This window comes from Puma concolor, chromosome A2 (assembly GCF_028749965.1).
Source record: "Puma concolor isolate L17-30 chromosome A2, mPumCon1.1.hap2, whole genome shotgun sequence".
In the NCBI taxonomy this organism is placed as follows: Eukaryota; Metazoa; Chordata; class Mammalia; order Carnivora; family Felidae; genus Puma; species Puma concolor.
Window position 1 is genome coordinate 60,519,000 of NC_141668.1, and position 24,840 is coordinate 60,543,839.

General features: G+C 38.1%; 1 protein-coding gene across 3 annotated transcripts in view; it reads right to left on the reverse strand.

Moving 5' to 3' along the window:
• Positions 1-301: 301 nt before the first annotated feature.
• The window catches only part of BZW2 (basic leucine zipper and W2 domains 2), a 63,736-nt gene continuing 39,197 nt past the window's right edge, over positions 302-24,840 (reverse strand). For all 3 annotated transcript variants that reach the window (XM_086694906.1, XM_086694905.1, XM_025929456.2), the window contains 7 exons: positions 21,837-21,972; positions 18,673-18,782; positions 13,581-13,751; positions 11,315-11,461; positions 9,860-9,998; positions 2,217-2,339; positions 302-763 (listed from right to left, as the gene is read on the reverse strand). In XM_086694906.1, the coding sequence (XP_086551032.1) occupies positions 735-763; positions 2,217-2,339; positions 9,860-9,998; positions 11,315-11,461; positions 13,581-13,751; positions 18,673-18,782; positions 21,837-21,972 (855 nt within the window). In that variant the 3' untranslated portion in view covers positions 302-734. The remainder of the gene's footprint in view (positions 764-2,216; positions 2,340-9,859; positions 9,999-11,314; positions 11,462-13,580; positions 13,752-18,672; positions 18,783-21,836; positions 21,973-24,840) is intronic.

Consider the following 24,840-nt stretch of genomic DNA (forward strand, 5'->3'; position numbering starts at 1 on the left):
AATTGCGCTGAGGGTAAACACAAGAAGTGTGGAACAATGTATTTACATACCTAAAAACTGTTAATACGATCACTTCCTGGTGTTTGTGCTAACGTGCATGTATTTTGGGTCAATTTCCATTTCAGTATGAAGACAACTGAGATGTGGTACTTATCATGGCAAAAGGAACAGAGTTGTTTTTATAGATGACAAGAGAGGAACCTTTCAAAATTCCGGACGGAGAAAAAAAGCCTAACGCTGAAATGTCGTCTGTGGAAGAAGCCGTGTGCTCTGAAGAAATAAAAGCTCTGAGAATATAAGCCCAGATTTTTAAAAAGCCATTTATTTTAAAAAACTGGTTTGTCAAATCACATACACGAGCAGATACACAACTACCAAAGTGGCCCTGTAATAGACACCAGTGGGGCGTTCACCACACAGTACCTGAAAAATACAGCTAAAAAAGAGGAGTCTGTTGAGTATTGAATTTCAGATACCTACTGGACTCCTTGTTGAATGGCTTTAAGTTAGCATATAGTGAGTGAGAGGTAGAGTCCCAAGTATAATAGCTGATGCCTCAGGGCTCCATTTAAAAACAAAACGAAAACAAAAACCATTTCCCCCTTCGCACAAGGGCAGCCTATCCTAATTTTTTTTTTCCTTTGTGAAAACGGAAGCCAAGTTTTCTCTTCTCAAATGGTTCAGCATTCCCAGTAAAAGTGTTGTGTGGTGGCCTATTGTGCTTCTTGAGCCATCTAATTTTCTTCACCTTCTGACTCAGATTCTAGGAGAGATGAGAGAGAAAAGTCAGGTTTTTTATTCAGAGATTCCTTTTGTAAAATGTCTATTAAGTAAACTTTATGCCCAACATGGGGCTCAAACTTTCAACCCTGAGATGGAGAGTTGAAGACTCTCTCAACTGAGCCAGCCAGGGGCCCCCAAAGACTCCTTTAGAGTCATGAAAGAGTTTCTAATATGCTACCTACCCCAACCCCCAAAAGGCATTGTTTTTTGCCCTGGTCATGCACTGACTAGGAAAAACAGTCAAACATTCATTCCTTTTTTGCTTTTAAATGAACTTTGCCTTTCCATTTTTTAATTTTTATTTTATTTGTTTATTTTTTAAACCATTTTATTGACCTATGACTGATATACAAAAAGCTATATATATTTAACATGTACAACTTGGTGAGTTTAAGATGTGGATTTTTTTTTTTTTTTTTTTTAATTTACATCCAAGTTAGTTAGCCTATAGTGCAATAATTATTTCAGGAGTAGATTCCTTAAGCTCCTTACCCATTTAGCCTATCCCCCCTCCCACAACCCCTCCAGTAACCCTCAGTTTGTTCTCCATATTTATGAGTCTCTTCTGTTTTGTCCCCCTCCCTGTTTTTATATTATTTTTGTTTCCCTTCCTTTATGTTCATCTGTTTTGTCTCTTAAAGTCCTCATGAGTGAATTCATATGATATTTGTCTTTCTCTGACTGACTAATTTCACTTAGCATAATACCCTCCAGTTCCATCCACGTAGTTGCAAATGGGAAGAGTTCATTCTTTTTGATTGCCGATAATAATCCATTGTATATATTTACCACTTCTTTATCCATTCATCCATCAATGGACATTTTGGCTTTTTCCATACTTTGGCTATTGTTGATAATGCTGCTGTAAACATTGGGGTGCGTGTGCCCCTTCGAAACAGCACACCTGTATCTCCTGGATAAATACCTAGTAGTTGAACTTTGCCTTTCTAATAATGCAGCATGCTCATAAATATTATTGAAGACTGTAATTACTTTTATCCTTCTGGGTCATCTAAAATAAACTTCTCAGGCTTAGTGGGACTCACTCTCATCCATTATTATTCTCCCACCTTGTGTTCCCATTTTCAGCACCAGTCAACTGGTTAATAATAATCCCATAATGTGTAATTGAGCCAAATACTTTTTTTCCTCCTTTCACAACTGCTGATGATTTCTTCCCCCTTGTCTCCTATAGGGTGGATAATTGAAAAGGCTGTCTTTTGTTTTTTAACACATAGCACTTTTCATTGCTTTGATTTCAGAAAGGAAGGCTAAGATTATAGGCAAGATGCTTGATATGGAAGACACCCTAAGACCTTCAGTTTTAGAGAAGCAACTACAACAACAAAAATCTGTGCAAGAGGTAGATACCTTAAATTATAATGAGAAAGTATTTGCTAAATGACCACCAAAGTCGTTAAATGGAATCATACCTTCTTCTGCGTTTTGTAGCCACTCAACGAATTTCTTCATCTGGTCAAGAAAAACACTTTTGCCTTTGGCAACATGTGCTTCTTTGTACCATTTCAATATTGCTTCTTCACTCAGTACATCAGCTGCAATTTCAAAGCAAAGATTTCCAAGTTACTACATAAATATGATGTTTTTGTAAAAAAAAGCAACTTTATGTCTCATAATTTAATAGAAAGCAATGACTTTAAATATTAAAAGTGCTGTTATAAAAGAACTCCATATCTGACACTTATCAAGAAACAGGAACCAAGCTCATTTCCAATATAGCACAGTGCTGTATTTTGGGAGTTAGCTTGGCAAATACTTTAGTGATGACGACGATATACATCTCATCAGGTATGATATATTGCAAGCTTATCTGTGAGTCACTACTGGGACTTGGAAGTCTTTCTCAGTGCTAATTTGCTGGTAGGAAACTGGGTTATTTTGTAATTTTGCAAATGAATCAGCAATTCCAGCGATTCAGAACACTATGTGTCCTGCCAACTCCAAACACGTCTTGATTAAATAGCAACCTCAAATGACTGGTCTTTTAAGGCGATTTACTCTTTTAGGAGGAAAAAAATAAAAATGGCAAATAAAAACACATAACTAGAATGTAATAACGCTATTTACAATTAAATATGAAGATCAGCTTTCTGGGTGTATCACAGGACCAATACAGTCAAAATCCTATTTTACTCTCTTTTTTTTTTAAGTTTATATTAAGAGTGTGAGTGGGGGAAGGGGCACAGAGAGAGAGAGAGAGAGAGAGAGAGAGAGAGAGAGAATCTCAAGCTGGCTCCATGCTGTCAGTGCAGAGGTCTTTGTGGAGCTGAATCTCACAAACCATGAGATCATGGACCTGAGCTGAAATCAAGTGTCAGATGCTTAGCTGACCAAGCCACCCAGGTGCCCCTATGATTATTCTACTGCTAAGTCATGAATCTCTTATAGCATAATATCTTAAGTCACAAGAGTAATGTTTTCCTTGTACTCCATTAAGAGAAAAAGAGACATTAGGTGGACTTCTTACAGGTTTCCAGCAAAATGAATTATCTACTAATACTCGTTACCTTAAATTCTAAACTCCAGAAATGTGCCTTGAAACCCTCAAGTTACCATTAATTTAGACCATTTAATGTTTAGGAAGGAAAATATGAAAATGATAGCCTACATATTTTGCCAATGTTCCAATGGGTTGTCTTTTCAGATTTCAGAGTAAGAAACGAGATGGGACGCAGATAAAAAGGGTATTATTGTCCTCAATGCCTGCGCAATCCACCAAAAATGCCGATAAATCATGCTAATGATGTTTGTGCAGTTGAAAGAGAATTTTAACTTACAAAAAATGAGAAAAATAGTGAGATTGTTTTCAATGAAAACACCACTATTGTTTTCATTGAAAACACCACTGATGTTTTCATAACCAAAACCTGAAGTTTTTTTTTTTTTTCTCAAAATTAATAACTGGCTTGGATTCAATGGAAGAGAATGAACTGACGAAAAATGCACAGGACTGGTTTTAGAAAATATCAAGTTTGTTTTGTTTGTTTTTATTAAGAAATACACTACAAAGTGTAAAGGGAGAAAAAAGTCTGGATTTACTCATCTATAAGAATTCGGTGTAAAAATCAGAATCAGTTGTCCTAGAGTATTGTTAGCTTTTAGCTTCCACCTCCAACTCACACCCTGCACTCACAACGATGAAAAACTGCCATCGAATCCCAGTGTTAGCTGAGGAGAGGAGCAAATGCTTCCCAGCCTGAGGAAGTGACTTGTTCTTGTGCAAGGCTGCTTTGCGCAGACTTTGAGAACACTTATTAGCTCTGACATGGATTTTATGTTATTTATTTACTTTAAAGTTTATTTATTTTTGAGAGAGAAAGAGACAGAGAGAGAGAGAGTATGTGTGTGTGGAGTGGGGGAAGAGCGGAGAAATGGGAGACACAGAATCTGAAGCAGGTTCCAGGTCCTGAGCTGTCAGCGCTGAGCCCATGTGGGGCTCGAACTCACAAACCGTGAGATCATGACCTGAGCCGAAGTTGGACTAGTAACTGACTGAGCCATCTAGGTGCCCCTCCAACATGGAGCTTAAAGGTCCTATTTAGGGCTCCTGGGTGGCTCAGTCAGTCAAGTGCCAGGCTTTGCCTCAGGTCACGATCTCATGGTTTGTGGGTTTGATCCCGGCATCGGGCTCTGTGCTGACAGTGTGGAGCCTGCTTGGGATTCTCTCTCCCTCTCTGCTCCTAACCCACTTTTGTGTGCTCTCTCTCTCTCTCTCTCTCTCAAAAATAAATAAACTTTAAATAAATAAATGTCCTTTTTAATATTTTGTCTTTGTAACATTTTTAAGATGTTTGTGATTTAGACAGCTTAAGTTCCAAATTTTTTGATCATGCTCCCCTAATGGGACAATTTTGAGCACATACAACCAACATATGTATGCTTTTCAGCTTATAAATTATATGCAAGTACTACAGAACTATTATTATTATAAAACAAATGGAATTTAAAATGTGACAAACACATAGGGAAATGCTATGTTAACTCCCCACTTTAATGAATTGTGGTGATACCATGCTCATGGTGGAAAGCTGATTGAGGCTGCACTTTAAGGTTATTATTTGTCTCAGGTTTTTCTTCTGAAGATGGAGAACTCATTCATGTGTTTTATTGCCCCACAGAGGCTGAAAGAGGGCATGCAGCTACTAAAATCTTGTCAACCACAGATATTAGATCATTAAGTAAAACTTATCAGATACACTGTTAGCAGAAAAGGAGACCAGGTGCAAAGCTGAGTTCTTAGAAAAGCCTAATTTTGTAATGAATTCTGCCTGCAAGACCGTACTCCTCGTAGAGGGGGGGAATAAATAATAACAAAGGGACAAAAGCAACCACCCAGGGCAACTTAGGGGGCAAAGCACAAACATCGAAAAGCTTAAAAAGACACTCAACTTTTGTTTAGTGAAAAGTCTAATCTAAAGAGGAAAGAACTTCTTGAGAAATAAAGACAGAACTTTTTTTCTCTCCACTAAGGGAAAGTGGGGAGAGTTCTCATTAATAGAGAGAAGCAGCAAAGTGTTTGCTGGGATCTCCCAGAGAAATCCTACTAGGAATACAGAATATCAGTGCAAGTCCCATAAGAAAAGCAGACATCCTACAATTGCATGTAGAACTCCCTCAGATTAAAAAATAATTTTCTCTATCCTGTCTGGCCAACTTCCTCATCACGTCTGGTGGAATGCTGTGTGCCCTTCCTCAGTATCACCCTCTGTGTGAGCCTCATTTTAGAAATGAAACGAGGACTGTAATCCTTGGTTTTCTTTTACACTCTGAAATCCAGGAACTCAGGAACTATTCTGTTCATTAACTCACTTCCAGCATTTAATGGAAGGCCTGCCATCTCCTATGCATTCAATAAATGTATAATGGACAGATTAATTAACTCGATGAGAACAACTACATATTTCTCAATTTGCAGAGTTAGAATTTAAATGTTAGGTTTTTGTGATGATCAAAGAGGAATTACTGTACGAGTGGTTTGAGAATGGCAAAGCTTTCGAGAACATTACTTACATATTTAAGTTAAAAACTATGACTTGGAACTTAGGAAATTCATTATTTTTTAATGAACTAAAAATTTCATTACGGGCATCACACAGGGACATTAAGTGAAAAATAATTTACCCTAAGAATATTGATAATGTATAGCGAGAAGGCCACTCACCTTTTTTTTTTTTTTTTTTTTTTTTTTAGAATGAGAACAGGAAGTTTCTTTCAGAAAAATATCCACAAGGGACAGAAATTAACCTAAGAAGTATCTGCAAACAATAAAACCCATGACACAGATAGTGCCAGTACCTGACAGGTTTATATTTCTCTCAGATGGACATGCTGAGAGTATGGTACTTGGCTTTAGAAAGGAAGAGAAAGAAATTATTTCAAAAATGAATAATGTGATGATTGAAGGTTAGCGATGGATTTATTTTTCCTATTGCACAGAAATACAAAAATCTAGATTTAAATCAGAAAGAGAATCTTTACTAAATGACAAATCACCACTTTTTTAGTTCATTAGTGAAAAGTATTATTATTTACAGTTTATTCACTTTTATTTCCCTGTTATTTATATGTTTAAAAAAAAATCTTTCAATAATGGCATTTGTTAAAAAAAAAATAGGTTTGTCAGAGACATGGGGAATCAAATTCCCAAGTTTCTGTCATCCTCAAGTTCCAGAAATACAGAGAAGATGTGTGCGTACATAATAGATTAAATGGGAAAGAAGAAATTATTTCTATTAAAAAAAAAACACAACCCTGCTATAAAGCAAAGTGTTCCTTATAGTAAATAAAAGGAATCCACATCATTACATAAAAGACACAAACAAGATACTATTTGATATTTGTTGAATGTGTATGTGTACGTGGAATTAATGAGAAGTATAATCTTGAAACATGTTACCATAGTTCACGGAATTTGTCATTTCTGGCATTTAATGACCCATCAGACAAGTGGTCCTGACCAACAGTCATAGCATCACCTGGAAATTTCTCAAAATGCAAATTTGTGGGCCCAACCCTGGACCCACCTTCAGAACCTGAATCCCCAAAGGTTGGCTCAGTCAGTTAAGTGTCTGACTTCGGCTCCGGTCATGATCTCCTGGTTCATGGGTTCGAGCCCTGTATCGGGCTACATGCTGCCAGCTCAGAGCCTGGAGCCTGCTTCAGATTCTGTGTCTCCCTCTCTCTCTGCCTCTCCCCAGCTCATGCTCTCTCTCTCTCTTAAAAATAAACATTAAAAAATTAAAAAGAACCCAAATCCCTGGGGAATCCGTGTTTTAACAATCTCTCCAGGTGATTCATATGTGTTATAGCGCTGGGAAAAGAGAGCTTTAATACATAACACTGTTTATCAAGCCTTTCCAGGTGTATTAAATACAGAACAAGGACATCCAAATCCTTGTAAAAACAAATAACATATGTCTCCTGGTGCCCAGATATTTGTTGGATAAAATTAGGTCAAATAAAAGACCACTATCCAAAAAAGGTAAGAAGGTAAACACCATAACTCTCTTAAAAAATGGGATGGAGGGGCGCCTGGGTGGCTCAGTCGGTTAAGCGGCCGACTTCGGCTCAGGTCACGATCTCGCGGTCCGTGAGTTTGAGCCCCGCGTCGGGCTCTGTGCTGACAGCTCAGAGCCTGGAACCTGTTTCAAATTCTGTGTCACCCTCTCTCTGACCCTCCCCTGTTCATGGTCTGTCTCTCTCTGTCTCAAAAATAAACAAACGTTAAAAAAAAAAAAAAAATTAAAAAAAAAAATGGGATGGAATAATCGCTCCTCGGGGATTCCATGTTTCCAAGAAAAAAAAATATATATATAATTACTTCTTTCAGAAAAAGACTAGATATACAATTTTGTGCGAAATTATGAAATTACCTAGAAAATAACATTTAGTTTTAACTTCTCAATGATTTATTTTCGGTATTCACTTTACAGTTTCCTGATTTCTTTTACAAAAAGAACTAGGCCAGAATAAAATTGACATTGACCCCTTCCTATGTTCCCATGGGTCTGTTCATACTTTCCACAGACCTTACTAACTTTTGGTTATTTAAAAAGTGACCACCTAGTTATCAATGGCCTAAGGAAGAGTTTATTCTTCTCCTTTTTTACTTTTTGGTACCCATTTCTTGGTTATTTTATCATTTCTGGTCACTGTTCCTTGGCATATGGGGCCGAACAAGAGGAGATAACTGAAAGCAACCGGTTTTGTCAGTAGTTTTTAAAAGGAGGTCAACGGGGAAGGATGTTGACACTGATAGTTAAAATGAGAAATTTGGAAAAGTGTTTTAATAGATGCCATTACTGACAAAAAAGTAGGGTTTTTTTGTTTGTTTTGGTGAATAAGTTCAATAATAAAATGAGGTGCTCCTACAGATAAAGTTCCAACACATATGTTTCAGTTACAAAAAGATTTGGTTAGAGACACTGGTTGGGTTAGCTATTAAATGACAAGAAAGCAAATTGTGGGCTTAGGCACTAGTTTATAAACAGTTCACTTTTCTGTAGTGGAAAATACTAGCCACTCACAAAGCAAATGGGAAACAAATTTCAGAGGTCTCTCTACCTGTTTACAGTGGAGTCTGCTAAGGTGCATGTGGACAGAATGGCCATAGGCTAGATGGGCATGGTTTCTCCTTGGCTGCTAAAGAAGGTGGGCTGGCAATATGATCTGCAGATTTGGTTCTGATGGGTAACCATGGAGACCATTTATGCCCTAGTTTTAGGATGTTGACTCTCATGACCATGTCCAAGAGGACCTAACTTGGATCTGGCCGGAGGAAAACCCAAATTACTTCAAATGAGACTTAGCAGTCAGTACTTTCTCCTACTGATATAACAAAGATTGTGCCGAATACCTTAATGCTGAGAAAGTAAATTATCACCCAAACACCTGGGGCAAGATATATATCCATCTGAAGAATCTTGATGGCCAGTTAAGGCTCTGTGAAGTGCCATTAACATCTATAAAGTAGTCATTAATAAATGATGTAAAATTTTTATACTAATTCGCCCAAATGATCATCCAAGATAGACAAATGTAAGAGGTGCCTCAGTGGCTCAGTGGTTGAGCACTGGACTTTGGTTCAGGTCATGATCTCACAGTTCATGAGGTTGAGCCCTGCTGACAGCAGAGAGCCTACTTTGGATCCTCTGCGTCCCTCTCTCTCTCCCGCCCTCCCCAATTTGCTTGTTCGCTCTCTCTCTCTCAAAATACACATTAAAAAAGTAGACAAATTTAAGAACACATCAAAAGGAAAAGAAAGATTTGGCTGATGTTAATTTGTACTTTACTTTTTCTTTCTATATTAAATTGCCATTTAAGATTGCCGTACCTTCTAACAAACATTTTATAATGTTCAAAATGTGTTATTTCCTAAGTGTTCTTCCCTCCTCCCCCATAAAACTACATGAACTCAGACCAAAGAATAGTCCAGGATTATTTTTTATATACTGTAGGTATAGACATGGAGATCAGTTAAAACCCTAATAGCATTCATTTATTGAAGGCAGTGCCAGTTGCCATGACAACCTAATCCTTACAAATATAATGAAAAGACAGTAAAGGGAAATCTAAAAATAGTCATTTCCTTGAAAAACAGGAGAATGGCTGGGCCAAATAATTAAAATACAAAGTAAAAAGCTAATTATTTCAATAATTTTAGTCAGCTTTATGGCATCTGAGAAGATCTCAATATACTATAGGCAGACTTTGGTAATTATAGTTATTAGAGCTAATTCTTACAATTCAAAAATAGACCTAATTACTTTCTGTTATTACAGTCTTTTTCACCAGCCCCCCACCCTCCCGCAAAATAATAACCGGTTTATCAGTAGTCTTCTGGCAATGGGCCCAGGGGCTTCATCAGGCTGGTTCTTGAGACCATGAATATGTGGCATATACACTTTCTCTCTTCTAACATAATACGGCTGTCTCACTAAAACTTACAAAGTTTAGCATGAATCCCATGTCTCCCTCTGCCTTAGCCCTTGCGCTGGCCCTCAAAGACCTTCAACAAAACAGGGAAACAGAGCGGTAGGGCAATATGGATAGATACCTTTATAAAAGAGAACCACGATCTTCTGAAAAGCTTTCATGAAATGGATGTTGTCATAACAGTATTCTTGAACCTTCTGGAGGAGGATCAGCTCTGACTGGCCTTGGGAGCTGAACACAGCCAGGAGTGGAGCGTATTGCTGAAATACAAGTGGGGAGTAAAACCAACCATTAACTTTCTTGGGAGGTACAGAGACAATACTTGAAACACAACAGAAATCTGGAGATTTCTTTAGGAAGCTTTCACTTTAAGGGTTATCTCATTAGAACATTGTGTCCAATCAAAATTAATTTTTTAGCCCAGCATCTTATCAGATTTCTCTCAATGTACCCACTAAAAGAAGAGACCAAATAAAATTCTGACACTATTAAAGGTAGCTTATGCTACTGTTTAAAGGGCACTATGAAAAGGAGGCAGAGTGAGGTCTTGGGGTGGCTACATTTAGTACTGGTGGAGTGTGGAGTTCTTTCCCTAGACATCCCAGACACCCTCACAGGTCATCTTTATGGCTTAATTCCTATTGTTCCCTTTGTCCTAATTGTCCTTGGCTTCTAGTCACTGATGTTGAACCAACGTTTTCTCATTTCAACACAAATCTCCTCCAAGGAGCTTTCCCTGATCAACTTAACCTGCAGATTTCACTCACTCCTCTGTTCTAAACACAGAGGATTATCTTTAATTTGTATGCTACCTAGTTTCCACTAGGCAGTCTTTTTATTTTACATTTATTTGTATCTTGAGAGAAGGAAAGAGTGTGTGCATGTGAGGAGGGGAGGGGCAAAGAGAGGGAGAGAGAGAATCCCAAGCAGACTCTGTGCTGTCAGTGCAGAGCCCAAGGTGGGGCTTGATCCCATGAACCGTGAGATCATGACCTGAGGTGAAATCAAGAGATGGATGCTCAACCGACTGAGCTAACCAGGTGCCCCTCTACTAGGTAGTCTTTAACTTCCCAATTCAAATGTAAACTCTGAAGGAAGATATGTCTTTCACTCATCTTAATATAGTTTTATAGGGAGAAGACAATTAATGAAAGCAAAAACATTTATCCTTGCTCAAAAACATGCTATTTACACAGTTGATCTCTTCCACCACTCAGATACTTTTCAAATGTTTTGGAATTTTTATTTAAATGCTGTTTAGTTAACATACAGTACAATACTGGTTTCAGGAGTAGATACTTTTCAAATTCTAATGCCAATTTGTAGTTTACTTAAACAAAAATATTACCAGGAATTTTTGTCATGTAAAAGGAAACCAATACAGTTAGACCATATTTCTCTTTAACTTTAATTATTCTGTGTGTTTTCTGACACTGTGTTTAGTAAGACTTTACTCTTAGACGGGAAATAATGCCTTTGGCCCAAACCTGGGTGAACGGCAGTTAGAACCCACGTATCATACAGTTAAGAGCTACAATTGGTCTGTGGCCAAGACTGTTTCCTGTTGATCCCGTACCTTCAGATGCTTAAGGGCCTGCTCTGCAACGAGTTCTTCCTTCTTGTTCCATTCAACAGCATTCATTATACAGGTCCACAGAAGTCCAATCACTGCTGTTTCCGGAAGATCATTCCTCTTCATTTCTTCCTTAACATAGAGCACCACCTACATTTCATGGAAAAAGGGGTCAGAGAGTTAACAGGCAGATGGCAGTTTCCCTGTCACCATGCCTGGTCAGTAAAAGGCTTTGGGTGGATAAATATTCTGCTCAGCCCCTCCCTTCCCAGTACATACTCTCAGATTACAAGAGGGAGGAAAAACACAATGATTTGTTCTCAAAGCAGATTTATTTTTAGTTCCAAAATTAATAGGCTTATCTCTGGCCAGGAGCTGCTGGATAATAGGAAGTGAGAGGGAATCTTTGTTTCTTAGAAGTTATTCTTTTACATGCAGCACCCCTTTGGGTCCAGCAGAACAGACGACTTGAGCTGGTTTGACTCTCTGGGTTTGAAATTAGCTCACAGAGCTGTGAATCTTTACCTCCAACTCACGACTTTAAACCTCTAGATGAATAACGTGTTGGGTTTGTACAAGTCGATTTACCAGAATTCATTCTTAATTATTATTTTAGACTCTCATGAGCCATGAAAATAAGCTGCCAAATATAAGTGCCAAAGCCATTTTTTATATGATACATATTAATGCAGCAACACGGGACAGGTTATTTTCCCCTTAAAATTATGTTTGATATGCAAATTTATCCTCAAATCTGACAGTATGGAATAAAAGGTCTGCCTAGCCTAATGTATTTTATATCACACTTGTCAGGAAAAAAACTTTTCCTTTTGAAATACAACCACAAATTGAGGTTACGTCCTCAAAAGTGATAAAACACCATAATCGATACCTCAAGTACACTACGACTTGGTGAATAGCACAACTACCACTCCCCTCATTGCCCCTTTTTAGTGAAAATACATTCTTTTCTTTCCTGTTGGCCTGGGTTGCAGAGGTATCAGGAATGGGTTAAGAAGCTCTGGTTAGGGGCGCCTGGGTGGCGCAGTCGGTTAAGCGTCCGACTTCAGCCAGGTCACGATCTCGCGGTCCGTGAGTTCGAGCCCCGCGTCAGGCTCTGGCTGATGGCTCGGAGCCTGGAGCCTGTTTCCAATTCTGAGTCTCCCTCTCTCTCTGCCCCTCCCCCGTTCATGCTCTGTCTCTCTCTGTCCCAAAAATAAATAAACGTTGAAAAAAAAAAAAAATTAAAAAAAAAAAAAAAGAAGCTCTGGTTAATTCCCAGAGACTGCGCTGGCCAGAGAAAGATGCAAAGACAGGCGACATCTCTGCATCTAGAAGCGTCACAGCATTTTTTGGGTTTGCTTTTGTTTTCCACCTCATGGAAAATCACAAGGTCTTGCTTGGAGAAATGTTACTGACTATAATGCTGACCTTACTGCCATGAGACTTAGAAATATTTTTTGTTCCAACACCTCCATCTGCTGGATGGCATCGGTCTAGAATTCTCTAGTCTTAAGCCATGTAAGGTCCCATGTGGGGCTTAGGGCACATACAGTGGTAAGGGTTTGGGACTCAGAAGTAAATGGCAAAAGGAAAGGACTTCATTTAATTTTTGGATCGTCACATAAAAGTTGTTAAAGTTCACATGGGAAGTTTTCTTCAGGCAGGAATTTTTTAAAAATTTAAAAAGATACAGCGATAGCTACATGAACTATTATTATAAAAAATGTAGTATTTATATTATAGGGATATGCAGTTATTGTGACTATGATCAAACAAGTCATTGGTTCAACTGGTCTTTTCCCATGCTACGAATTCAAAAACCATCAAAAATTTTTGTCTTAAAATTAAAAAAACAAAACAAAACCCTACATATTCATACCCAGTGATGCACGCAATACATAGTGTTGATTTCAAACACTAATCATATACTTAACCATATTATATTATCTGTGATTAAATGGAAAAACCACCATATAATGGTGCATAACTGACAGTAGATGGCAAATCTATTCGACAGATGAAAATATTTTGTTAATCACAGTAGTGTGATAAAATAAATCACTTGTGTGGAAATAACCATTAATTTCTGGAATATGCCAGAGGATTCTGAATCAACACTTTGCAACTGAGATGGTATGAACAGGTACATTAAGTTCCCAGCAGTAAACAAAGGTGGGTCTTCTTAAGGAAGGTCGAGCCTATGCTCTTCGATGTTAATCCTCTCATTCGTGTGTTCTGCAGTGATCTAATAAGTCCAGGTCCCCACCTCCTTGATTGGGCATTCCTGAGAAAGACGCTCCTGGAGCTCCTTCTGCAGTTCCTTCCTGGTGCCCAGGGACTGCTGGACTCGGAGGAAGTCGGAAAGCTCCTTCAGGCCTGCGTCAGTGAAGTATTTAGCAAAATGATCCACGCTCTGCCTGTTAACTGGAAAGAGTTCCTTGAAGACAAAAGGAAAAAGACCGTTACACAACAAACTATTCAAATGTCAGCAAGCAACAAAGGACAAACTTTTCATAGTAGAATGGCACTTAGAATATCTCACACACTGGGAAGAACAGAACAAAGAATGATTTTCAAATGAATGAATCCTGGGTATCTTTCTGGAGCATTTGCTAAGCACCTTCTAAATCGGACAGGTTTACAGAGAAAGAAAAAAATGCTAATCAACTTATATAAACTAGCTTCACCTATTTTGAAGCATTATTTACTTTTTCTTTCACTTTACTCAAAGTATAGCATATATGAATACAGAAGTGAACTTGCTAAATTAAATGCAAATAATGTAACTTACAAGTTAATGGACAAAAGTCAGGTTTTTCTGATATATATACTATACATACATACATATATATATGTAATATGTATGTATGTATAGTATATATACATTTGAGAGAGAGTGCAGGAGTTGGGGGGAGAGAGAGAGAGAAAGAGAGAGAGAGAGAGAGAGAGAGAGAGAGAGAGAGAGAGAGAATCTTAAGCAAACTCCACGTTCAGCGCAGAGCCTGATGCAGGACTGAATCTCATGACCCTAGGATCATGGCCTGAGCCACCCAGGTGCCCCAAAAGTCAGTTTTAATAATGCTGAGATGACGTGAGGTAATATTAGGAAACAGTACTGACTATTATCTCAAGAACTTCTATTCACAATCTGAGAAAATGCTGCTATTAGTCTAATACTAGCTTGGAGCTAAAGAGAATTTTTGTGATATCTGTTAATGATGGTGGCTCTAAATTAAGCAACAGCAAGATCTAATCTAAACCCACCCTCCCAACTCTTCAGTTCATTACATAATTCTGTTGGAAATTTTTAAAGAGCAATACACCATGGCTGCTTGCATATTTTTACCTCATTTCCATTTTACCTTACACAGCTTGGAAAAGTCCCAGTAACACTTAGTCATATTCTAATCCTGTGTGACTTCAACACCCAGCTAAGATATTAAGGCAATTTTCAAAGCTTTCACATTTTTCAGACTGCTGCAGTCTAAAAAGTAGATCCAAATTTTTATGGTGGTTCGATTTGCACATATATGGTCGATGGCTATATGCCTCTAGTAAAAATCTCAGTAGAAAAATCTCTAATAGTTTTGCTACCATGTAGAGGGACATAGCCAAAGGCTTCGATGACACGACTCAAATTTCAACAGTCTCTGTATCATAACTTCCCCTGTTGAGTTAGGAGTTTCAAAATGTCAGAAGAGTTGGTGGGAGCAGCTATTAAACGCATTCATGGTAAAACAAACATTTCACATCAGACTGAAATTTAGTCACTGACATTTGTTCTAGCATTCAAAAGGTCTAACAAATTTGGGATTTGGGGAATGAATTTAATTTTGATTTTCTTCTAGGAATCAAAATGTGGCTATTTTCCTGAAAATTACACAAAGTAAAAACTCTTATAGAGGATAAATTAAGTCTCAACAAGGCTAAACAGCTTGACCCAAATTATGTAGTCAGGTATATTTAAGGACATAGCAGACTATGCCCATAGCCGGTAATTATTCCGTTACTCCGTGCCAACATTGAGTATTCAATTTAGGAAGAATGTGACTGCAAAGTTTGATCTAAAGTTATGTTCAGAGGAATATATCAAACATATTCCTGGGGGTTTATTTATGAACTATATTCAAAGTCCTTATAAATGACACATTTAAGACAGTGAGGATTATTATTCAGATTAAGCTGAAGTAAAGTCAGTCTAAATCCTATCACGATATTTACTGGCTTGGAGCATGGTTTGCATTAGTCAGAAAAACCCTACCCAGGCACAAATCTCCATCACCTCATCCCTAGATTAAGGTCTCCCTGCTTCTGCTCTTGCTTCTGAGTCTATTCAAAGCAAAGCCAGAGTTTTCCAATTTCCACAAAGCTTTCCATTTTACTGAGAATAAAAGCCAAAGTTCCTAGATGATATGGGACCTGCTATGTCTCCAAGCTGATCTATACTTTTGTTCTTACCAAACACTCCCCACTGCTGTCTCCAACATGGCATGCCCCCAAAGTCTTTGCATTCTGTTCCCTTTGCCTGGAAAACTCTTCTGGAGATATCTATAAAGCTCACTCCTCAACTCCTTCAAGTCTTTACACAAATGTCACCTTGGGGCAGCTGGGTGGCTCAGTCAGTTAAGTGTCTGGCTTTGGCTCAGGCCATAATCTCATGGTTCATGAGTTCGAGCCCGCATTGGGGTTGCTGCTGTCAGGGCAGAGCCTGCTTCAGATCATCTGTCCCCCTCTTTCTCTGCCCCTCCCCAGCTTGTGCTCTCCAAAATAAATAAAACAGTTAAAAAAAAGTCACCTTATCAGAGAGATCTTCTTCTGCCACTGAAAACTGCCTCCTACTCTGATATTCCTTAGAGTTTTCCTACTTAATGGTTTCCTAATTAATGGTTGATTTAGTCTGTTGCCTCCCATCCCCTCTTTTCAGAGTTGCTGTTTTTCTTGCTTCTGTATTACAGAAATGGGTAACTGCAAACTTTGAGATATGCTTCTTTTCCCCTAAAATGTACTAGTACGGCCAGAGAGAATTTTGTTGTATGTGTTAAACAAATAAAAATTTCCTCCTTGATGGTGAAATTGACCCTCTAGCTTCTCGTTCATTCACTGAGTTAGCAAATATCAAGCAGGTAGGCTCCACAGAGGATTACCTTGTCCTCATGGAGCTTACAGTGTTTCTGCTAGAAATTTCTACCTGTGCTTCTCATACCCAAAACATATGCAGACATAGAAACCAAGTAGGAACAGTTAAATGATGTATTCCTCAAAAAGGAAAGACACTCTAAGAATAAATCTATGAGGTAATCTAATTAAGTTAACCAACCTCTGCCTACGGGCATCTTTGAGGAACGATGCCTTAAGAGATAATTGTGTCTCGGGCACCTGGGTTGCTTAGTTGGCTAAGTGTCTGACTTTGGCTCAGGTCGTGATCTCGCCGTTCGTGAGTTTGGGCTCTCTGCTATCAGCACGGAGCCTGCTTCAGATCCTCTCTGCCCCTCCCCTCCTTTTCCCTTTCTCTCTTTCAAAATAAACTTAAAAACAAACAAACAAATAAACCTGAGTCTTTTGTGGCAAACCATAACAGACTGTACCTTTATTACCAGTCATGTGCTCCCTCTCTTTAAATGAGTATTAAAGTCCCTCCTTGCTGTGTCTGGCTGCAAGGGTGGAACAGTAAGCTGTGACAGAATGAACTTTCCTACCCCAGTGCCAGGCTTCACTCTGACTTTTGGCCAGCAGAAGGTAAGCTTTGACTGCACTGGAGGGGTTTACTTCAATCTCCCGTGTTTCTGCCCTTTCCCATAAGGACAGAATGGCTTGCATGGGAAGTGTTCCTGCAGGTTAGGTCCCGGAATGAAAAGGTGTATAGATCACGGAGGGATCTAGCCCAGATAGAGTTAATCCACAGACTCAGGGATGAGAATATGTTGCCTTCATACGAACTTCCACCCTGCTTGGCAACCTATTCACTTATCTTTTATGATTCCTCTTTCTGTACACAAGGATGTGCCCTAAGTCCAGGAGAAAGTAAGTTGCTATGAGGGCAGGGAACTTTTCCTTCCTGTTCTCTCTTGGCTCCATAGCTTCTTGGAGAATGTCTGGCACAGAAACATAGGCTGAATGAAAACAATTATCGGCAGAAATCAACTAGATGATCATCTAGTTAATCGTTGGTCTTTATCATAGTCTAAAGACTTGAAATACCCAAAAGGCTATTTGAAGGTAAATTTCAAGAGACAAAGGAACTTGAAGAGATAGAGAATAAAAGCATTTACAGTTAAAATTATTCTCGGATTTTCTGAGGGGAGGAGCCCATTTTACAGTAATCCCTTGGACTGACAGACAGAATTGCACACTAAAACACAGTGGAAGTGAAAACCGAGGAGAGAAAAGGTGAAGAGAAGATGGCAAGGGTGTCTTTCTTTCTTTCTTTTTTTTTAAATTTTTTTAATGTTTATTTATTTTTGAGAGAGAGAGAAACCGAGTGCAAGACAGGGAGGGGCAGAGAGAGAGGGAGACACAGAATCGGAAGTGGGCTCCAGGTTCTGAGCTGTCAGCACAGGACCCAAAGCAGGGCTCAAACCCATAAACTGCGAGATCATGACCTGAGCCGAAGTCGGACGCTCAACCGACTGAGCCACCCAGGCAGGCGCCCCAAGGGGCGTCTTTCAATTTTAGACTTTGTCCTAGACTAGAAGAGCAATGTCACTTGGAGAAATCTCTGTCTTTTGCACATGTGTGACTTCTAGCAGAAAGAAATTGTAGGGAGTGGATAGAAATATTAAGAACAAAATATTTCTCCTCATTTGTTTTCGAAAACCACAAAGAAAGAGAAATAAAAAACATAATCAAGCAACTGTGATAGTGGGAGCTTCAAATCAACCATAACAAATTTGTTTGCTTTCTTAAATAGCTAAGTCATTTCCATGGTGTCTTGGTATAAACAAGGAATTCTGTTTAAACTCTTATTCTGTTAACACATTAATAAGTATGTGAGATTAGTATCACCCATCTCCAAACTAACACATGAGAAATGTTTAATTAGACTGATAGCACTTTATCATATTGCAACGTTAAATCTGCATACTTACTAGTTACAAAAAAAAAAAAGGTTAATTCTGATCAATGTTAACATAATCTCAACAAATATCCAGATCCGAAAATCACAACAGTCCCTTATGACTCTTTAATTTTCTGATTCCATTCATTTATATGATAAATGTTAAAATGGAATTAATTTCCCTCTGCCAGTAATACAGAAATAAAAGGGACCATGCTCTGATTTAACACAGACCCAAGCATTTCAGTCATGCATTGCCAAAGCCATGACAGAAACATCAACCCCTTATCCAGACAACACTTACAAGCAGCCTCTTATCTAAGTTGGCTTTTCTCAAAGAAGAGGTAACAGAGTTGGCATCTTTTTCTGCCATCCATGCTTTAAAAAGCTTGACCGCAAATGAGGCTGCAATGCCTGTTTAAAGAAACAGAAAAAGAAACAGTGAGAGTTGAATTCTTTTAATAAGCAAAAACACCGGTAATTGACAGACAGGGCCAAGCTGCTCACTAGGTTTCCCGAACGGAGTCTGCTGCTCAAAGACATGATTTGGTACAGAGGAAAAATGGATAGCTCTTTAGGCACAGTTCTGTTTCCATTACTCAAAAGAAAAGGAAAAACAGTTAAAACATTTTTCAAAGTGAGACTCCCTAATTCCAACCTGGAGTAACCGTGTCTTTATTTTTACCTTGGTTCAAAACAGATTGAAAACCCAATATTTTCTAGTTTTTTTGTTTGTTTTGTTTTTGCTTCTCTTTCACCTGTGCTTCACCAGTATTTCAGGTCTGTAACAGTGATCCTGAGGTATAACAACTAAATCTTGAGACATAAAAATGAAATGGCAGCACGTTAATTAACGTGCTGATAAATGATACTAGGCAAAATGCATTAATAGTGAAAGATATAAATAAAGCTATAGATGAACAGGCAATATTTACTTTGTAAGTTTATTTCTTGTAAAAAGCATTAAAAAAAAAAAAACTCATGATGGGGTGCCTGGGTAGCTCAGTCGGTTGGGCGTCCGACTTCGGCTCAGGTCATGATCTCACAGTCCGTGAGTTCAAGCCCCGCGTTGGGCTCTGGGCTGACAGCTCAGAGCCTGGAGCCTGCTTCTGATTCTGTGTCTTCCTCTCTCTCTGACCCTCCTCTGCTCATGCTCTGTCTCTCTCACTCTCAAAAATGAATAAATGTTAAAAAAAAAAAAAAAAATTAAAAAAAAAAAACCTCATGAGTCAAGCTATAAAAATACTGATGCTGTTTCAAACTGAAGTCTTTTCTGGATATTTTAAAAGAGATTACTAAAAGAGCTAATGTTAATCAGAAAACCACTCAATTACATATCCATATTGACATTAGGATTTATTTCCAAATATAAGTAATTAGATAGCTAGAAGACAGTTCCTCTGTGAACACTACAAATTTCCAAGTTAATGTTACATTTATTAAATTTCCAAGTTAAAATGCAGCTGAAATATTAAACTGATTTTTTCTGAAGTCTTCACTGTTGCAGCCTCAATCCCTCACACCCCCTTTTTTTCCTAAGAGAATTTCCATTTTGCATAGGCCAGGTGACTTCAAGTCTAAGTCCTGGTACCGTTTCCTTCTGCAATTATTAGTTGAGAGTCCTCGCTTTAAGCCCATCTGCCCAGGGCGCCTCCCTGGCAACTGCTACTGGGCCCAAACTAGTCATGTGGCCTATGGTGGCCAATCAGCTGAAGGCATGATAAATTATTCTATGTTGAGAAGTACTCTCCCACTGAATCTAAACAAGAAAGGATGTCCCATAACTGTACCAGCAGACATCGTATAATGACCAGGGAAACCATACTTGGAATAAAGTTGATAATGCTATGATTGGTAGTGAGAAATAACAGGAGAAAACATCCAAGACGTGAATATTATTGTTTTGGACATAAGAAATAAAGGTTCTTATATGGAACAAAATTTCTTATACAGCGATTTGAGTTCCATCTTCTAGTTAGTTGCAAGTAAGAGCATTCAATCAATATATCATTTATACAAACACAAACTTTGCCCAAATTTCTTCACTCGAATGAGCAGAGGAATGAGTAAAACAAAACAAAACAAAAAAAAAACCACACACACACACAAAACAAACACACACACACACACACCCCACACCCCCCACAAAAAAAAAAAAAACCCAAACCCACTATGGGTAGGACAATAAAACAGGTGTTTCGAACTGTAAACACCGTTAGTTACTTACACCCACTATCTAAATTTTATAACCATTAATATTTTATATTTGCTTCATCATTGTCCATCAAATTATTTGAGGAATTTGTAGAAATCACTTAGGATTTTAATACAACCAGAAAGAAAATTATTTTCTGTTATGAAGGCTAGGGAAATCTAACATAATTAACATTTACTGTTTACATTTTATCTTGTGTTTTTCTGAGGGTAGAATGGCTCACATCATAAATAAGATGTGGAGTATCAAATTCTCTTCAGGAAAACACTTTAAAATGTCACAATATGAACAACACACTAATGAAAATTACAGAATCTGAACTGTCATAAATCTGAGCTATATTAAGCCCAAAACTATAGAAAATCTCTAAGATCACTCGACTCTCAATTTACTGTTCTTTTCTCAGCTACAAGAAGACTACAATCCATTTCACTGCAGGCATGAACGAGGCTGGGACTTCAACATTTGTAGGAGAGAAACTAAGTTCTAAGAAGAAACAGATGTGTTCACAAAAGCTCTTTTATTTTTAAGGAAAAAATACCTCTTTGTTTTGTGTTGCATTATAACTCGAATATCATTATCCTCCTCCAAGAGCCCACTTTTGTTTTATTCCATAACCAAGTGATTGTATATACGCCTATCAAACTCTTACTGCCTTAAAATTAAAGCAAGACTTCGATGCCACCATCTGGACTTCTTTCTAAAACTGAGATAATGAATATCTTAAAAATGGGATCAAAATGAACATCGAACACAAGACTTTGAGAGGTAACGGTTTAGAAGAACGGTCCTAACCAGCGAAATAACAGTCTGGTGGGGGGGCATTTGGGAACATGAAGGGGCCTTTTTTCATTACACTAAATAGAGGTGGGTGCTAGAGCCTGGCAGTTTAAGTGCCCCACAAAGTACAATGAAGCATTCTCCCAACAAAATATGCCAGTGGCAACTACATTGAGAGAAACAGTTTGGACGACATCCACTTCAGGGTATTTGATCCAGGCATTAAGCCTTACACCCTGAAATTCAGTTCATTAATAGTTTTTGTCTTTGTACAAGTGTGCATATTTTTTCTTCCAGTTTCCTCCAGTAAACATGTACAATTCTTATTGTTTAAAGACATACACACATTCGCTCATACGGATGATGGGTGGGTAGGAGAGAACACTAAGAGGAGTTGCCGGGACTTTTCTAATCATCTGTGGCTTTACATGTCTTTTTACACATGACAGGTAAGAAAACGCAAGCGTCATTACCTTCTTTGACTAAGCTGTCGGTGAACAGACTGGTGAGGATGGTGGCGGGAAGGGTGCCGTTGCCCAGCAGGATCCCCGACAGCATTGCCAACTTTGTCTGCTCTGTTTCGGAAAAGGCTTTAAGGAAGAGGAGAAGCTGTGGGTCAAACAAAAGAAACCAGGTCTATAAAGCAAAGGACTAAGGTAGGAAAATAAAAGACAAGGTACATGCATGGCTGAATGGCAGACGAGTCGGTCGTACGCACAGCGTAAGTATTACCCATCAGAAACACATGCGCGTGCTCACTTATAAACTGGATGCTAAGGAAAGTGACTTTCTCAGGCACAGTTCCTTGCTTCCAAGTTCACTTATGCGTAGCTATAGATAACATCCACGGGAACAAAAAGAGACATATGGAGAATGGTGTGAATAGGTTACATAAAAAATTTACATTGGACTTTGTACAGAAGAAAGGGTAAGTTTTACATAATGAGCAGAACATTTACTGAAATATATTATTGTCCTTCATATTTTTCAGTGTTGGGGGTGCCCTTATCCCCATACTATAGCTACCCATTTTCTTGGGGTTTGTTACATCGTACCACACACAAAAAACAGGGACAGTCACTAAGCTTTGACATCAGCATATATTTTTCTGAGTTCAGAGCACATAATACTCTTTAAAACAAGACTGTTGCGTGAGAAAGGGGTTTTCTAAGTTTCTGCTGCTCTTTCTAAAATAACAAGATTCAAACTCGGTATTTCTTAGAGCATGCAGTCTTAGCAGCCCTGGTGATGAGGTAATGGAGGATATGACAAAGCCTCTTAAGAAAGAAAAGCCCTCTGATGTGAGTTGGAAAGAGCAATTTCAAAGGGGGCAATTGAGAAAGTAGCAACCTCAGGATGGTTAAAGGAGAACCAAAGCAAAGGTGATTATACCCTGTTTCCCATTTTTCATTCTATGAGTTCTCAGTCATGTGGAGTACCCTCCTCTTTCTTAAGGCTACCCCCCCCACCCCCCCACCCCCCCGCCGCATTGCTCTGACTCTATTCCAGGCTATTTTCTCTAGTTCATCAGTTCTTAGGCATGTTACTGAGATCCCCGGGGCTCAATATCACTACTGGGGCCTTGCTCACTTTCTCATTACTTTGCACCAATGAAATGCCATTAACTCTGTACAGTGGGTAGGGCAATATTAACTTACTATCCTTGACAGTTAAAGGATTATTACATTACAGAGAAGTTATGTGAGTCTAAATATTTGTATTATGAGTAATGAGTAAGTGGCAGAACTGGAATCAAACTAGTCCATTTCACTCCCAGGTTATGCCTATTAAAGTGTCAGTGAATTAAAAACAAAGCCACCTTCAAAGTTCATAAAAAAAACATGGAGGGAATGAGAGTATCAGTGTGTAAAGCTCCAGGGAATACCAGGAATGGGACACAGTAAAAGAACTGACAAAATCATAGACACTTTGTATCAATCTGGCCTTTCCCTCTGATTGAAAACATGATTCAGATTCAAGTGAATAATGAAAAATGGCTCCCAAAATAAAATATTAAACACTACTTTTTAAGCCCATCAGTATACTCTCATTCATTAAAATAGTGCAAAAGTTACATCTTTTTCTTAAATTCATATTCTCATTGATCACTTATATTAATCAACATTAAAATCAGATGCTGCCTGTACTTCAGAATATTCCTTTTAAAATGGATACACTATGAAAAATAAATCATTCTTGAAGCATACATATACATCACGTGAATAAAATAGTAAGGAAATTTTCAAGTTACAAATGAGCTAAGAAAAGCATAAGTGGTATTAGACAAAAGTGGTAAAATGTCATTTAAAGGCTTTGCATTCTCCCTCCCTGTTATATCCATTCCTCTGTTTAATCAGGTGCTTGTTATTTTCTAGACACCTAGCAATCTAATGGACATTTTTTTCCACTTAAATTTTTTTTCATATTTATAAAAGTAATACATGCTAGTAGAATAATATCTATCACTACAGAATATAAAAATGAGATTTCCTCTCTAATCCCGCTTCCTTAGAATTAATAACTGTTACTGTGTTCATCAATAACTATTTGATGTGTCCTTCCAGATTTTTAAATGTACTTATACACCTCTATATATTATATAAATAACTATATGTGTGAACATGTATTGTTTTTACTGAATTATTCATTGATGACAGCTGAAACTTGCCAAGGGTACCAGCTATTTTTCTGAATACTTTCTGTGTATTGAAATCTACACCAGCCTTGATCTTCACTTTACAGAAAAGTAAACTGAGGCAGATAGAAATGAAGTAATTTGCCTGAAGTTAAACTACCAAATGGCTGCTCCGCACCTTTTTCACGTAACAATTTATCATGGACATTTTCCCCAATCAATTCATGTGGTTATCCTCCATTGTTTACATGACTGTACAGTATTCCATGGTAGGGACAGACCAGAATTTAATTAATCAGTCTCCCATTAATGCACACTTAGCTTATTTCTCCAAACTGTGATAAACATCTTTATACATACAGTTTTATGTATCCATGCTGAACTATTCTTAAGAAACGGGAAAATGGAGTCACAGAGAATGCAAATTGTTTTAAAAAGGGATTTTACTGTCAAATGTTCACGATGTATGGATCTGCGTTGAACATGGGGAAGCGAATAAGTAAGGTAGATGCTATGGTTCCTTTATTCCCTTGGTTTATAATTTAGCAGATTGTCTAAAATTGGAAATAATGATCAAGCAACATGCAAATCTGTAACAAGTTAATGTAGTGAGTGCTACATACACACACACACACAAGAGTTACAAATTTCAAGAGGGAACATGTTGCAATGACAGAAAGGAGGTCTTCTTTAATGAGGTGCTACTATTTATTTTGCTACTTACTAGAGGCCACTTACTCTATTAAGTACCTTATATGTGATCTCATTGATTCCTACAGCAATCCTAAGGTATGGCATCTTACTGCAGCTTTTTACAGTGAGAAACACCACTGAGACTTACA